The sequence below is a fragment of the Procambarus clarkii genome, chromosome 43 (genome assembly GCF_040958095.1).
Source record: "Procambarus clarkii isolate CNS0578487 chromosome 43, FALCON_Pclarkii_2.0, whole genome shotgun sequence".
NCBI lineage: Eukaryota > Metazoa > Arthropoda > Malacostraca > Decapoda > Cambaridae > Procambarus > Procambarus clarkii.
The window spans coordinates 10,557,239-10,575,057 of record NC_091192.1 but is presented as its reverse complement, the minus strand read 5'-3'; the positions used below and the strand labels follow the sequence as shown (position 1 = coordinate 10,575,057).

General features: G+C 49.5%; 1 protein-coding gene across 1 annotated transcript in view; it reads right to left on the bottom strand.

Moving 5' to 3' along the window:
* Positions 1–17,819, bottom strand: part of LOC123755719 (intraflagellar transport protein 81 homolog) — a 192,451-nt gene that overhangs the window by 108,189 nt on the left and 66,443 nt on the right. The window contains exons 5-6 of the mRNA XM_045738459.2: positions 3,240–3,395; positions 2,627–2,822 (exon numbers count right to left, since the gene is read on the bottom strand). Coding sequence (XP_045594415.2) covers positions 2,627–2,822; positions 3,240–3,395 — 352 coding nt within the window. The remainder of the gene's footprint in view (positions 1–2,626; positions 2,823–3,239; positions 3,396–17,819) is intronic.

Sequence of the window (17,819 nt, the reverse complement as noted above, 5' to 3'; positions counted from 1 at the left end):
TGAGCTCAATGAGCGGAGTGACAGAGGTCACATGAATGACCATCTGAATCTAGTAACATGAATTGTTGGCAGGAAAGCTTCATATATCATCAGGTATAGAGTGGGCAAGGCAGCCACAGCTGCTCACTCAAACATGTAGACCTGACAACTGACCTTCCCTCACCACCCACCAGGATGAGAGATACTGACCATCTGGACCATTTGCAGATGAGGAGGTAGGCCAGGGAAAGAAAAAGTATCTCAGCCAAACAAACACTGATCCCTCTACCCAAACAGCACCGAGGGAGAGCATATGCAGGCACAGACAAGAACAATCATTTACACAATCCAAGCAAATCCTCAGTTGAAGTACAAGGGCTGACCACAAAAGAGGAAGATCCAGGCACAACAGCCTCACTAGCATACAACTAATTATTGTCAACTGGCCTCACAGTGTAATGCATACCCACACACTAACCCATAGCATGAGGTCCCCAGAGAAGAAACCTCACAGGAGAAAACCTGAAGATAACTCTGATAAGGCAAGGAATATGCAAGCCAGCTACCAAGGTAGGCAGCTTTAACACACAGTCAGAGCAAACTATAAAAACAATACAGGGCACATACATAACGGGCCTCATTATGTAACTACACTTAGGTAATTACAAAACATAATCATGAACTGGAAATTAAACAAAATAAAGCAATGGCCCCACATGGAACATAATGTTCCAAGGATAGTCAACCCTACTAATCTGAAAGCACAAAGCTAAATGTGGGTTCAGCACAGACTTATGCTGCGGGTAGTACCAGGCAAGTGAAAGATGTGGCTGGCTGACGAGGATCCTGGATGGCCTGGGCTGCCATCTAACGGTGGTCGGGTACATACCTATCAGTGACTTTGAGGAAATGAGATCTAGCTCTTCATGCCCTACCTCGTAGCCATATATTCCTAATGTGCTAATTCCCTTTCCCAACATTGATGGTTTCATCATATTTTTTCTTAAAGTTGTGGATAGTATTGGCTTCAATACCTTTATGAGCACTCTTACTTCAATGCATTCCACTTGCCGACCACCTATACAGGCAGAAAGAACTTCCTTACATCTCTTCGACTCGATTGTATGTCCAGCTTCCACTGATATCTCCTTGTCCTACCTCTTTAATTTAGAAATGCCTTGTTTGTTCACTTTATCTATTCCCCTCAAAATCTTGCATTTAGTTATCATAACCCCCTCTGTTCCCTCTCTCCTCTGAGGTTGTGAGAGGTCCCATATGGTTCAAACATATAACCTAAAAGACCAAAACGTCTTTCAACCTGTTCTCATAGCTGAGGCCTCTCAATTCTAGCATTAATCTAGTTGCAGACCTATGAACTTTTTAAAGTTTCTCTCTATGCTTCACAAGGTATGGGTTCCATGCTGGTGCTGCATACACAAGTAATGAGCTCACATAAGCAGTGTGTATGGACTTGGACACCTTCTCGTTTAGATTCATAAATGTTGTTATAATGTTTGCTAACTTCCCATATGCTGCCAATGTTATCCCTCTTCATGAGAGCTTCTGGTGTTAAGGTTGGGATTTTGTCTAGTCCTAGGTCTTTTTTCTCTTATTGTTTCTTGTTATGTGTATCCCCTTATTATGTAATTAAATACAGGTCTCCTATCTCCATTACCCACTTTTATTAATTTACACTAATCTGAACTGAATTGTACAGTAGCTGTGGGGAACTGCTGAGGGAACTTTCCTAGAAAAAGGGTTCATGTGCGGCAAATTAAATTTCCACTTAACACACGGCAAGGCTCTTGTTGTTGCTGTTATTGTGATTTTTGAGGTTATCTTAAGGTTATCGTGAGATGATTTCGGGGTTTAGCGTCCCCGTGGCCCGGTCCTCGACCAGGCCTCCTTTTTGTTACACATTCCTAGGAAGCACTCCGTAGCAGCTGTCTAACTCCCAGGTACCTATTTACTGATAGGTGAACAGGAGCATCAGGGTGAAAGAAACTCTGCCCATTTGTTTCCACCTCTGCCAGGGATTGAACCCGGATCCCTAGGACTATGAATCCTGAGCGCTGTCCACTCAGCCTTCAGGCCCATATAAGGATTGATTATTATCCTAGGCCAACTACTGTAACTAGGTGACCATTTTTAGTACAGTAATTCATTCGGTCTATTATCTGTAACACTGCTGGAGTGGTAAGCCAACGTAATGGATAGTTGACTTAAGAGTAACACAAAGTTATTGTTTATCAGGTGGTACATTGTTTGTATGTAATGGCAGGCCATTTCTTATCATGTTTTGTGTGATAAATATATGAATATTAAAGGTCTTGTATGGTGCCAGAACTAGCTGAACAAAACCAAATCAAACCTGACATGAAAACCCTAGATTTTTTTATTAAGCTCAGTGGCATTCCATGGCTCTAAATTCATCTGAAAATACTTAAAAAGATGAATACAGTAGAACAAAAATTAATGCACACAGCATTAATATCTTCTTATTTCCCATGATCTATGAGTGAATTTTATTCAGCCAAATCTTAATTTCTCTTCCACAGTATCCAATATAGTGGATATTGACAAGGAAATGAAAGTAATATTGTTTTACAAATTGTTTAATACACTTTCATCATGTTGAGAAACTTACCCTCAGGTGTTGTTCCTATGCCAGCCTTCCGAATGTCTTTCAGCTGCGTTTGAAGACGTGAAATCCTCTGCTCTGATAACTGTATAGCAGCTTTGAGCTCAGACTCTTGTTGTCCCATTTCCTTCTTTCGTTCTCTCTCTTGTCGTAGCCCACGAGCTGATGCCAGCATAGCTTCACTGTTTGGAGTTCCTTCTACCTGATCATTCATATTTTGTTAGGTGCATTAACAAATTCATTATATTAATATATTATTTGGATGCCAAGTCTTAGCTTTTTCTGCTTACTTTTTTTTTTACACTCAAAGTTATCTTTTACAAACTTGTAAAATACTAGCCAAAAATTTATAAACGTTATATTTGATGGTAAAAGTACTAGAACAAATATAAATAGTATCCATATACAGTACAGAATACTGAATATGTAAAAAATAAAATGTCACTAATTAGGATATATATGCAAACTGTTATAAATAAGGCAACCGTAACACAGTACAGTACTTCTAAAATTCTCTGTACGTACTTGAACAAAGTTATATACAGTATTTCCTTTTAAAACTCATTTGCAATGATGTTTGGATGAATATTTTTCAAAAACAGGAATATCAAAAGCAAACCTTCTGGTTCATTCTCTCAATTCTCCTCATGACAAGGTCACGCTCTTCTTCCATCGTGGTGATGTCACGACGAAGCTCAGTCGTCGAAAATCCACTAGTTCGCAATGCCTCATATTCACGATGAATAATTTTGAATTTATCAATGAGCTCTTCATACTGTAATTACAGATAAGTAGATTTAGCTAGAAAACAATAATAATCCAAAAACAAATATTAATACTAATTGTACATAATCATGTTAGATGCAAATGAAATGTGCAGTACTGAATTGGATTTTTTTTAAATTGATTATGAGGAAGCCTAATTTTGTATAACAAAACAGAGAGGGAATTAGAAAAAATTAAAATGTCAACAAAAACAAGAGCCTGAAATAAAAATTGAAACATGTAATCGATGTAGGAAGTGACCAAATTCCATTTCTGCTGTACGGATCGGGACTTCGTATGTGCTTTAATGGTGAAAGTGAATTTGAAACTCCCACGAAGGCAACTGCTACCCTTGTGCACGAGTGAAAGGCAGATTCATCATTGGTGAGGGGTTCCCCCTCTAAATGACTGTAAACAATATACACATTAAAAATATATAGTCCCAAATACATTTTGTGAATGAAAGTAATATTCAAATATGTGTTAAATGTAGAAATACAGTTCAAACTTCTATAAGGGATTATTAAAAATATAATTTGAAATTCAAAAACATTGGCACATTGGCGGGGAACGATGAATGCAAGGCACAACTTGGCCATTGTGTGCCGGGTTGGGTCACCAGAAGCACACACAAGCTGTCACCATGATTCTGGATTTTGTGCAGGCTCTCCATCCTCCTAAAAGGATTGGATGTCTACTCTGTGATCCATATGTATCTATGTAGTTTATAGTGAGATGTATATTACAGAATATACTAGGATTATCAAGATATTGTTCAAATTTCATGTAAATGTCCCAACTGGCATTTGGCAATGTTTACAATTCTTACCTGTTGTGTTCAGAATACTAAATCATATAAATCATCAAGTGATGTTTAGTGTGCTCTGGGTAGAATATACCAACTGCGAAATAACACCTATGGGATTAATTTCTGTAGTACTTTCATTCTTTTATGTTATTTTTGACAGTTCGATTTGGGTCGCTGAAGAGAGTTGATACCTGGATCTTTTCAGTATCTTTTCTGCGTATCTGTCTGAAGTCATCCTAATATTAATATGAATTGCATTATGTAATAACATTTATTCTTGAACAGTTTATTTGGTTGTTAATTATTTATTTTATCTTTGCCTGTGGTTTTCAGTGCCTTTGAAAATCTCAGTACTCTACTGTATTGCCAACTGCCAAGTAGTGTTGAATTGTTCTTTTCTCGCTGTACAAGCTCTGGCCTCTACCTGTCAATCTCAGTTCCTACTCTAGAATCCATTCTGATACTGTATTTACTGTATTTCAGTAAGGTCATATATATAAATTTTAGATAAAATAATTTTAGATAAAATAATCTTAAGGCTATGAAATAAAATTTAAAAACTAACACTGAATGTAATGAAACCCCATGTCATCAGTCAAAGCAAATGGAGTTCTGCCTACCAGGGACCACGAGCCAGAACCTGGCCCTCTCAGAGAGGCACAAGGAGCTGATTAAGGCAGATTAAAGAAACCTGTGTGTGGTTGGAAGCATTTTATGTCTGCCATCAACGGGTCAGGCACCCAGAAAGGTAGGCGCCCCAAATCAAACCTTATCTGGTTAAAAAATTGCTACTGAAAGCCAAACTGTTGAATAGAACTTCCCAAATTAAAACGAGCAAGCAAGCATGACGTCACAACCATCACCACACAGCAGTATGCACAGCTTACCCCTCCCCGGGAGGTGGAAGGGGGAGCTCCAGACCCCTCTTGCCAGCTATCCACAGCCAGTTCAGAGGCTGGTTCAGAGAGAAGGAGGGGGGGCCTCCAGATCTCTCTCGCCAGCTATCCACAGCCAGTTCAGAGGTTGGATGTAAAAAAAAAAAAAAAAAAAAAAAAAAAAAAAACGCAAACCGTCAACCGGAGGGAAGGAGGGTTGCTGAGACGCCTCTGGGTCTCACCCAGAAAATGAAGTTTCATTACATTCAACACTGGTTACCTGGGGGGAGCTCCTTCGGCTCCCTGGAGCTACTTAACCAAAGATAAAAACAAGAGGGACTTACCCGGGAGGAAGGTCGCTCCTCATCTTGAAGTCGAGACAACTGACTGCAACCAGTAACCCAGTGCGACACATGGTCGACTAGGGCCTGGCACATTGACTAGGTAGTGAGCAGCTAGGACCCTGTTCGACCTCCAAAAACCTCGTGCTCATATGTCACTCCAAGACATATTACAAAAGACGGCAGCTAACGCAGCAGACTTACGAACGTCATGGGCACGATGATAAACTGCAGGCTGGCTGAACCAAATAACCCCATGGATGACCTGGGAGACCCGAACCCTGGAACAGGGAAGAAGGGAAACCGGGTCAACCCAAAATGCGTCCCCGGCCACCGAGGCCGTGGCGCACAGGTAACCCCGAAGAGCCGCAACCGGACACAACACATGATGCACCCCTGGCCAAACCAACCAAGCATCAACAACCCAAGGACTCCCTCTGGAAAGTAGCAGTCTCATTCTTCACCAGAAAAGGAGGAGACGGCTGCAAACGAACAAACCTACCACAAGGATCAAAAGAGCAGAAACCTCTGCGCAGGAGAAAAGCATGAAGCTCCCCAACTCCACCCCATAGGCCAATGCCAATAGGATTGAACAATCCTGAACTAAAGGGGCCACAACAAAACTGAGGAGAAAAGAGAGCACCCGGTCCAATGACCAGGATGGCTCAGGCGGCGCATGAGCAGGCAGGAGGTGAAACAACGCAGGAGACAGCTTGCGGAAGGGAGCAGAAATAACATCCACCTCGAATGCAAGCTGAAGCAGCACTGCCAGCACCGCACGATACAAGGCAACAGTATTCAGCATAAGATGACGGTCCTAAAACATCCAAAAAAGGAAGGACAAGACAACCTGATCCGAAACAGAAGAAAACCTACGAAGGGACAAAAAATAATGAAAGGCCCGACAAGAAACCTCATACTGTCCCCGAGACGAAGCACACAGGTAGAACACCATCAAGAAAGCCACCTGCTCACCATACAAATGGTATTAGACCCGCGTCAGAAAGACTAGACGCAAAGACTTGAGAAGATCGAACCAGATACGTAACAGACTGGCCCGATCTGCTGAAAGTGGCGGAGCTGCTGGAAGACCCCCGGGTTTGGACACCAAACAAGCAGCGCTTGAAACCAAGGCAGGGCCAGCCATCAATGGGTCAACAGAACTACTCTTCCCTGGTAAGTCTCCAAGCGAGCTAGGACCTGGAGCAATAGTGGAACCAGAGGTACAGGTACAGATAACCCCACCTCGACCAGTCCTGGTGCAAGGCATCGACCCAGACAGCCTCGCAGTTAGGAAAGGGCGCCACATAATTCTGGAGATGCCTCGACCACACCGATATGAAGAGGTTCACTTCCGGGAACCTGTACGTCCGGCAGAGCCAATTGAATGAGTCAGTGTTGACTGTCCATTCTGAGGACAGGGTAATGAACCGTAAAAGGCCATCCGCCAGAACATTGGATACCTTCCCCCCCCAAACGAGAACAGCCAGGACAGCCAAACCCAGAGAACTCAGCAGATGAGTCACCCAAAGCAACCAGCCCGAAAGAGCCAAGGAGCGCATCGAAACCCCACAGTTCAGGCAGTGAACCACTGGGAAGCAGTCCAAATGGAGCCAGTTGAGCGACCCAAATCTACCAAAGCGACATCCACACGGTTGTTCCTCCAAAAACAGCCATTGACAGGACCCCAGCCACATCAGAGCCTCTGGAGGGAGAGACAAGGAAGAGGTCCGATGACCGAAGCAACCCCTCTGGCAAGACCCTTCCGGGTAGGACCACCACGGAAGAAACAACAAGTCCAACATAGGCAGGCAACTAGACGAAGCCGCCTGCAGAAAATGCACCACCGGAGACTCTGCAGACAGCAACAGACAAAAAAATCAGAGTTGAATGTAATGAAACACCATTTTCTGGGTGAGACCTGGAGACTCCCCGGAGCTTATCCAGGCTGATATGCTAATGTCAGACTTTGGCATCAGTCATGTGTATAGAGTTCTATGGGGCTACCGGGGACCATGAGCCAGAACCTGGCTCATGGTAGCCAGGTAGTGCAATAAGGGCACTACCAGCCTTTGGTAGTGCCCTTATCCAAATCATCTTTACTCTAGTTGCAATTGTAAATCTTGCATCCTGTCTATGTGGACCAAGGTGTTTAACGTAAGGTAGAGTGGTAAAGAAAATTGTTGTATTACTGTATATGGGGGGTTATTAGAGGGTTTAATAAATAAGGTATAAGATAGTTGTTTTTTTTCATCCTGTTGACGGTGGAATAGGGGATTACCTTAGACTACAGACAGTTATTCTACCCAAACTATTATTCTTTACTGGGAATATTCTTTCCCTGGGGGCCAGGGCCTCCCTATTGCCACTATTTCCGGAACTCTTTTATCTTGTACTATTGGCCCTCTCAGTACAATCACCTGCCCCCCCCCCCCTGCATAACAACCACATAAAGAACGTTGTGCGAGGAGCCTATGCCACGCTTTCTAACTTCAGAATTGCTTTTAAATACATGAATGGCGACATACTAAAGAAATTGTTCACGACTTTTGTTAGACCAAAGCTAGAATATGCAGCGGTTGTGGGGTGCCCACATCTTAAGAAGCACATCAACAAACTGGAAAAGGTACAAAGACATGCTACTAAGTGGCTCCCAGAACTGAAGGGCAAGAGCTACGAGGAGAGGATAGAGGTATTAAATATGCCAAAACTTGAAGACAGAAGAAAAAGAGGTGATATGATCACTACATACAAAATTGTAACAGGAATTGATAAAATTGACAGGGAAGATTTCCTGAGACCTGGAACTTCAAGAACAAGAGGTCATAGATTTAAACTAATTAAACAAAGATGCCGAAGAAATGTAAGAAAATTCCCTTTCGCAAACAGAGTGGTAGACGGTTGGAACAAGTGAGAAGGTGGTGGAGGCCAAAACCGTCAATAGTTTCGAAGCGTTATATAACAAAGAGTGCTGGGAAGACGGGACACCACGAGCGTAGCTCTCATCCTGTAACTACACTTAGGTAATTATCATGTGACACAGGCGGAAGGAGCGCCCAAAAAACCAGCGTTGAATGTAATGAAACGCCATTTTCTGGGTGAGACCCGGAGGCTCCCCGGAGCTTTACCGGCTGATATGCTAATGTCAGACTTTGGCATCAGTCATGTGTATGGAGTTCTAGGGCCTACCGGGGACCACGGCCAGAACCTGGCCACCTCAGAGAGGCAAGGGGAGCAATGGCCTATAGAAACCCCCGTGTGGTTGGAAGCATTCTATGTCTGCCATCGACCGGGTCAAGCATCCAGAAAGGTAAGCATTCCAAAACAAACCCCTATTCTGGTGAAAATTGCTACCTAAAGCCGAACTAGTGGATAGAACTCTTCAACAGAAAACAAGGAAACTAGTATGACGTCATACGTCACCGCGCCGCTGTCTGCGCAGCTCCCCCCTCCCCGGGAGGGGGAAGGGGGAGCCCCAGACCTCCCACGCCGGCTATCCTCCCATCAGTTCCTAGGCTGGATGTCAAAACACGCGAAAAATCGCCAACCGGAGGGAGGGAGGGTTGCCGGGGAGCCTCCGGGTCTCGCCCAGAAAATGGCGTTTCATTACATTCAATGCTGGTTTTCTGGGGGAAGCCCCGTCGGCTCCCCGGAGCTAACTACCCACAGAGGAAGGTCAAAGGGACAGAACCAGGAGGCGGACACCACGCACCCCCCACGGAGGCGAGACAACCGGCAGCAAACGCCAACCCAAGGCGCCACAGCCCCGAAAAGTCCCGGGAACAACACGAGAACAACGAGCAGCAAGGCCCCGTCACCCAGACGGCAGCGAGAGCAGCGAAGCCACGAACGCCACAGGCATGAGGGAAGAACACAGGCAGCTTACCCGCAAGAACACGGCTGACCACCCGGGACACTATCACCTGCGAACCGGGAAGAACAGAACCGGATCAACGCAAAACGCGCTCCGGACCCAAACGCCGTGGCACGCAAACAACAGCGGAGGGCCGCCACTGAACACAAAAAACGACACACCCCCGGCCTGACCAACGAAGCACCAACAAACCCTGGACCCCTCCAGAACGCAGCAGCCCCACCCCGTGCCAGAAAAAATGGAGACTGCTGCCACCGACAACCAAAACGCTAAAACCGAAGGAGCAAGAAAACTCAGCGACTCGACCCCCAGAGGCAAAGGCCAAAAGGAACCCCCACCAGAAAACCAAGCCGAGAGTAAACCAAGCTAACAAGAGTAACCACCTAAGAAGGGACAGGAAAAGGAAGGACCGCTAAAATACCCCATACTGCCGCCAAGAGAAGCACGCAGGTGGGACACCTACCACAAAGCCACCCGACCACCAACCGGAGGCAAGACCGTGAAGCAGAACATAAGGAGCCCCGATAAGGCCCCTCCGAGCCCAGGAAAAGGCGGAGCCATGGGAAGATCTCGGGCGCGACCACCGAAACCCAGGCGGCACAAGGAGATGGAACGTCGGCCGAACAGAAAAACTCCCCAAAGCATGCAAGCCCGCCAGGAGTTCAGAAACGACGGGTCCAACGCGAGACATCGCAAGACCCCCCAAAAAAAAACAACCGGCAGGGCAAGCTAGGAAACCAAAGAAGGGTGAAGGGTCGCCACCAGAACAGTACCCGAACCAAGGGGTACAAACAACTGCAATAGACCGAGACAAAGAAGCACATCACAGGACACAGGCTGAAAAACGCCTAAGAACACAAGCAGAACACCCCTGCTGCAGAGGAGGCAGGAAGAAAGAGCAGAAGCACAAAAACCCCAGGATAACAACCAGGGGTGGACAATCAGGCAGGGACAGAAAAAAACCCATGCAATCCCCAGGCACAAAACGGCAGCAAAGTGCCACTCTACAACCGGACACAGGAACAAGGACACGCCACCATGAAACACGGTACCAATGCACACGTGCAGCAGCAGCAGCAACAGGCACCACTGCAACATGCAACACGTAAATAGCAACTCCCTTCTGCAAAGGCAGAGAACGAAGCAGGCAGACCCCAGACAGGGCCAACGGAGACACGACAAAACCCTGCAGGCCCAGAAACCTGCACCAGGCGACCGACGGCGGAGAAACCCCGCTCGATACCTGCTGGATGAGGTACTGGGAGCTCTTTTACACCTCAAGCCCGGCCCAAGGCCAGGCTAGACCGGCCAGAGGGTGGCCCACCAGGCAGCTGCTAGGAGCAGTCCACCGGCCCACAGACCCCCACAACCAGGACGGGCCGGAACAGCCATACGAAAACAGGCTAGTGCGCCCTGGAAGTCCACGGACAAACCAGCAAGAAGGCTTATGCTCACAAGTAGGTCGTGTAACAAGCACAGACCTCTGATGGTAATACAGTGTTCCCCAAATGTGCCAATAGCACCACTGCACTCCACTGGTACTATCCCGCAAGTTCTACCAGATAGGCGGGACCCAAGAGCCAGAGCTCAAATCCTGCAAGCACAGCCAGGAGCCTTACCAGGTGAGTACAGAACCAACCCTACAACCCCCACACCTCAACATTAAAAAAGGAGGGCCCCCTGAATGACCCCAGCATGGGTTGGACATGCACATGAGGGGGACAGGAAGGGTTGAAAAAGGGACAGTCACTGGTGTGCAAACGGTCTCAGTCGTACAAAAATATACCTAAATAAAGACAGGCATATAAACAACTCCGCATCCAGCGCCCGACCAAAAGACGCCAGACCGCAGAAACTCACCTGGCGAACGGTGGCATGAACTTGACACGACTCAACCGTGCCCAGAAGAACCTGGGAGCACCGCCAGGTGAAGACGCCAGAGCCGGACCCTGCAGGACCCACAGGAGAGCAGGGAGAGGCGAAGGAGGCGGTCCACACCCATGACACAGGGAAAACCGCTGTGTCCTCTCCACAACTGGAAACCAGGACACCCCCGGCGCGAAGGGGCACATACCACAGCCAGGGAGAAGAACGAGAGGCAAAGCACTGTAGCAAAAAGGACGCAAAACACCAGCACTGAAACACCGCCCAGACCAAAACAAACTCCGCAGCGCATGCGCATAACACGCTGGCCGAACCGCACACCCTCTGTGTGGGAAGGCGCCAGCCAGGACTATTGCACGAGAAAAATAGCCAAAAGAGGAAGCAGGAACAATAAAACCGGCCAAAGAAACAAAGAGCCCAAAAAGGAACCCAACCGGGCGACAAGTAGCCCAACCGGGCGACAAGTAACCCAACCGGGCGACAAGTAGCCCAACCGGGCGACAAGTAGCCCAACCGGGCGACAAGTAGCCCAACCGGGCGACAAGTAGCCCAACCGGGCGACAAGTAGCCCAACCGGGCGACAAGTAGCCCAACCGGGCGACAAGCAGCCCAACAGGGCGACAAGCAGCCCAACAGGGCGACAAGCAGCCCAACAGGGCGACAAGCAGCCCAACAGGGCGACAAGCAGCCCAACAGGGCGACAAGCAGCCCAACAGGGCGACAAGCAGCCCAACAGGGCGACAAGCAGCCCAACAGGGCGACAAGCAGCCCAACAGGGCGACAAGCAGCCCAACAGGGCGACAAGCAGCCCAAAAGGGCGACAAGTAGCCCTACCGGGCCACAAGTAGCCCAACCGGGCCACAAGTAGCCCAACCGGGCCACAAGTAGCCCAACCGGGCCACAAGTAGCCCAACCGGGCCACAAGGAGCCCAAAACGGCGACAAGAACGAGGAGCCGACAGACGTTCCAATAATGCGGGAAGTAGCGAAAAACCTTCCCGTACACAGAAGCCAACACTAGTCCCGAAGGCACACGAAGGAGCAGACGCACTTGAGATCAGAAGTCACGTAGAACCCCATCGAACGGGGAAACATGACGAAAACACCGTCCCAAAAAAGGGTGGGAGGAAACATCCACCCACAGGACGGAACCAACCGACTCAGAGGCCAAGGAACCGAGCCCGGGGAGGGGCAGACGCCCAACAGCACGTACGGCGAGTGGGGAGGAAAGACCCCACTCTGCATAACCACAAACCCCGCCTAGAGGGGAATAAAAACCCCCACGGGGTCCAACGGGGCCAAGACTCCCGAAGTCAGCACCTCCCCAGCCCCGGGAACCTACATGACAGGCCCCGGGGCCGAGCCATTCCCCCAAAGCCCCGGCCGTACCAGAAAACCGGGGCAGCCGTGAAAACACTAAGGAAAGGAGCCCACTGGCAGACTCATACAACACGGCTGGAGGAACAGGCTCAAATGCCCCCGTCCCTACCCCGGAAGGGGAATTCCCCGAGACTGCCCGAGTCTCAACACCATCAAAACCCCCGCCCCGAACCTACAGACGGTAAGGAACCGGATGCAGGCAGGAAGGGTGACCCAGGGGAAAGACAAGGGGGTGTGGATGGAACCGAAGCAACCAACACCCCCAAGTCCCAAAACGAACTACAACGGGGCAGCCCCGGGGCTCCCGGGGAGGAAACCACGAGAACGTTGCCACCACCAAGGCTCAAGTGCAACGCCCCTGCTGCCCGCACCCACTTTGTCAGCACAACTGGGTAACCGAGCCACAACGAGCAACCAAACTCGCAGGACTCCGGGTTGAAGGTGTCACCGACCCCACAGGCAGCAGAGGCAAAACAGAGAGTCACCCAGAGACAAAGGGTGAGAGCAACCCTCAAACTCGCTGGAAGTGAGGGGGGGACTCTGGGGTCACATCCATCGAACCTGCGCGCCCCCAGGGGTTTCCCAGGGTCCCGAGCGTTTACTATAAGAGGACTCGCACTCAGGTAATCTCAGGCAGGGTACTGCTAACCGGCACCCAAAGCTACCAAACAACTTTCTAAGAGCTGAACCCCCGGGACGTGTACACTCATGGGGACCTAACAGGGGAGTACCACCAGAAAATACTCAGAACACAAGGGACACAAGGGGCAAGAACGAAGGCAGACCCCCCCACCAGGTAGATAAACAAAAAGAAAAAGAAAACCCCGCAAGAGGACAGCGTACCCAAGCGGAACAGAGCCGGCCGCCATGATTGGTAAAGACAAGCTGCACAGTACCCTGCGCCCCACCAGTGCAAAAACTGCCCCTTACTCTTTTGGCAAACAAGGGAGACAGAACACCCGAGCACACAAAGAGCGGCTGAAAACCAAGCAGTAAGCGGCCAAACAGGGGCAGGACCCAAGGAACTTGTGGAAGGCGGCCCCAAGCCCCAAGGGCAGTACTTACAGGGCACCTAGGGAAGGGAACCCTAGGCGCATGCAGCCCGAGTACTGGAGAATCACTCCCGGCTCACGCACCACCTAGAAGACAGTCACCACACTCTAGGTACAGTGCTGAAACAACCACCGGAGCCGGAGCACATGACCTTAGCCTTTAGCATCAGCCAAAGAACTAACTGATGGTGGATAGCCGGCGCAGTAGGTCTGGGGCTTCCCCTTCCCCCTCCCGGAGAGGGGGGGAGCTGTGCAGACAGCAGCGCAATTATGTGTGATGTCATGATCGTTTCTTTTAGGGGAGTTCTATTCACCTGTTCGGCTTGTGGTAGTAATTTTCACCAGAATAGGGGTTTGTTTCGGAACACTTACCCTTCTGGGTGCCTGACCCGGTCGATGGCAGACATAGAATGCTTTCAACCACACGGGGGTTTCTATAGGCCACTGCTTCCCTTGCCTCTCTGAGGGGGCCAGGTTCTGGCTCGTGGCCCCTGGTAGGCCCATAAAACTCCATACACATGACTGATGCCAAAGTCTGACATTAGCAGATCAGCCTGGATAAGCTCCAGGGAGCCAAAGGGGCTCCCCCCCAGAAAGCTGATGAAAATCTAAGAGCCAGGGCCCAAGCACATTCCAAAGAGTGGACGAGCACCGCCTGTCGGCACGCGAGGCGAGAGGCAAAGAACAGAGACACTGCCTCCTTCAGAATCGGGGCAAAACAACTTCAACAATGCAGCCGACGCCCGAGCTGCTGAGGTAACCGCACCGGACACCAGCCTGGAACCCAGTTCCTCCACATCCTCTGCAAGTCAGTCCGAAGACAACTCCAGCAGGGAAACAAAGCGCAAAACCAAAGCCAAATGCCCCCAGGGCACGCAAATCCTCTGCAATCAGGGACGCCAAAAGGAAGGGAACCTGCACATGAAGTTACATCTGCCGACATCACGAGGAAGGATGGGGGTGAACAAGAACATACTGAGGTGCTCAAACTCACCCCTAGGTAAACCTGAATGACTGTAGTCACCTCCCACCATTCAAGCACGCGGGTCCAACATAATGAATGCCAAGCCCCCAAGGAAAAGAAAGGGCAGTCTGCCAGCCAGGAAGATTCCAGCACCTCGTAATGCACCCAATAAGGAAAAGAGGAGCCGAACTCAAAAGAAGAAGGCTTCATTATCGAGGCGTAATCCGGGTCTCGCAGGAGGTATGCCACAAGGGCCTCCCACACCTCCCTCGGTGGGATGCGGGAAGCTGAAAACCTTCGGAAGGAGGGAACTGAAGGACCCAAGTGAACCCGGAACCGAACCTGGGAAGGAGTCGAACTCTCATCAAAATTGTACAGGGTGAGCGATAGGAAAACCCCTCCCCCAGTAACAACAAGCCCCATGACGAGGGTACCAACACCCAAACGGGGTCAAATAGGGCCAAAGGCCCGCCCCCACCCAAGTCAACTCCTCCCCAGTCTTGGGAAACCTTACATGTCAAGACCCAGGGCTGAGCTGTCCTCTAAACCCTCTGCTTCTGTAGAAAAAGCAGAGTCCACCGGAAAAGCAGGGATGAAGGGGGCCCACTGGCACGACCCAAAAGCTCCGGCAGGAGGAACAGGCTCGAATGCCTCCGGCACCGATCCAGAAGGGGCAATCCCCGAAGCCGCCCAAGTAAAACCAAGCAAACCCTGCCCCGACTCCCAAAACCATCAGACGTTTGGGAGGCAAAAGCAAAGGGGAGGGGGGGGGGGAGCAGGATTAACCACAGCAGGGAAAGCACTAGGAAAGTGGACGAAACCAAAGTCGAGGCGACTAACACCCCCAAGCCATATAACCAAAGCGGGGGGAGGGGGGGGGGGGATTAGCTGCAGGGCATCCGGAAAGGCAACCAACCTCGCACATTGCAGCAATCTAAACTTCGTATGCAATGCTGAAGCTGCCTGCACCCGAATATCAGTCTCAGTGGACTGGGTGAATTGGAGTACAAGCAAAGAACACCACTCGCTGGACTCTGGGTCAAAGGTGTCAGCAACCCAACAAGCAACAAGGTGGAGGCGAAGACGGTGAGTGTCACCCTGAGACAAGAGAAACAGAGCAACCTTTAAACTCGCACAAGGTGAGGTGGGACTCAGAGGTCTCCTCCATCGGACCAATGAGCCCCAAAGGGGGTTCCCAGGGCCCTTAGGCTGACTGCTAAGGGAAGCCCAGGTGAGGTACTGCTAACCGATTATCCCAGAGCTACCAAGCAAACAAACTAAAAGCTGAACCCTCTGCGATGTGTGCAAGCACGGGAACCTAGTGGAGGGCCATCAAAATTGTACAAGTGGTCCTACAGCCACACCAGGCAGACCCCCACTAGGCAAAACAAAACAAAAACAAGAAAAAAAAAAAAAAAGCACAAACATCTCCAGAGGAACAGAACCGGTCGCTATGCGTACATCAGACAGCTGCACAGTACCCCAGCCAGTGACAAAACTACCTCCTACGCAAGGGCAAATAGGAGTAAGAAACACCTCAGCTGACCCCCTAGGGTGAGCAATCGCCAAGCAGCAACCGAACCTCGAGGAGGTAGTGTCCTGAATGGCTCATGGAACATAACACTAAGCCGCAAAGGCTTACAAGGCACCTAGGGAAGGTGGCCCTAGGTGCATGCAGCTCCAGTACTCTTGTGTTACTCCTGACTCGCACACCACCAACACTGAACACCACCACCACTATGCAGCTCTGTTCAAAGGATGGAGCCAGAGTCGGTCGACCATCACCAACACGACAGCTTTCTGAACTGGGAAGAGTACCTGGCATGGATGTCTAGTACCCCCCACCAGCCCTGTCCCCCTACTGGGGAGGATGGGGGTGCTCAGACAGATGCTCACCGGTTGTGCTGACATCATGCTTGTTTGCTTGTTTTTGACTGGGGAGTTCTGTTTGCTAGTTTGGCCTTTAGTTTGCAATTTTTGAGGAGCTGTTGTTTATTTTGGAATTCCTACCTTTCTGCATGCCTGACCTGGTAGATGACAGACATAGACTGCTTCCAATTATGCAGGGATGTCTATAAGCTATTGCTCCTCATGCTTCTTCTTGAGGGGGTCAGGTTCTGGCTCTGGTCCCAAGCCTAGAACTCCATCGACTGACTGTTGCCATGGTCTAATATATGTACATCAGCCCGGGATAGCTCCAAGGAACCGAAAGGGCTCTCCACAGAAAAGGGACCTAACCCTGAGGAGGCAGCACCACATGCCTCAAGATGAAGACGGGACAACTGGTCGCAACCGACGACCCAAGGCCAGACAAGGCCACTGAGGGGCCCAGAAGGTTCATAAGATAAATGCGACCAGAACCCTGTTCGACCTACAAAACCCCTGTGCCTGAATGGAAGCCAAAGATATGTTACCAAAAAATGCAGCAAGAGCTGCAAATGTCAGCACATCATGGGAATGAAGGTAGACCGCAGGCCGGCTAGACTGGATAACCCTGTGGATGACCTGAGAGACCCAAGTCCTGGAATAGAACGAGGGACACAGGAGCTACCCAAAGCGCGACCCCGGACACAGAACCCGAGGAGTGCAGGTAACGGCAGAATGCCGCAACCAGACACAAAACATGATGCACCCCTGGTCTGACCAACCAAGCATCAATAACCCAGAAACCCCTTTGGAAGCCTGTCATCTCATTCTTCACCAAAGAAGAAAGAGATGGCTGCAAACAAACAAAATGCCCCTCAGGGGCAAAAGAGCAGAAACCACTGCGCCGGAGGAGAGCATAAAGCTCCCCAACCTGACCCCCAGAGGCCAAAGCCAAACCGAAGGGGGCCCTCAACAAACCAAGGAGAAGAGAGGAAAGAGCCAGGAAGAGCCCCATCCAAAACCCAGGAAGGCTCAGGTGGCGCATGAGCAGGCCGAAGGTGAAAAAATGCACGAGAGAGCTTGCGGAATGGAGCAGAAATGACACCCACCCCGAACGCAAGCTGGAGCGGCTCTGCGAGCTTGGCACGATAAGAAACAACAGTATTTGGCATAAGATGCCGGTCCTGAAAAAGCCAAGAGAGAAAGGACAAAACAACACAATCAGAAATGAATGATAACCTACGAAAGGGAAGGAAGTGGCGAAAAGAATGCCAAGAGACTTCATACTGTCACTGAGAGGAAGACCGCAGGTGGGACACCATCAAAGAAACCACCTGATCACAATACACATGGTGATACACTCGCGTCAAAAACACCAAATGCGAAGAGCT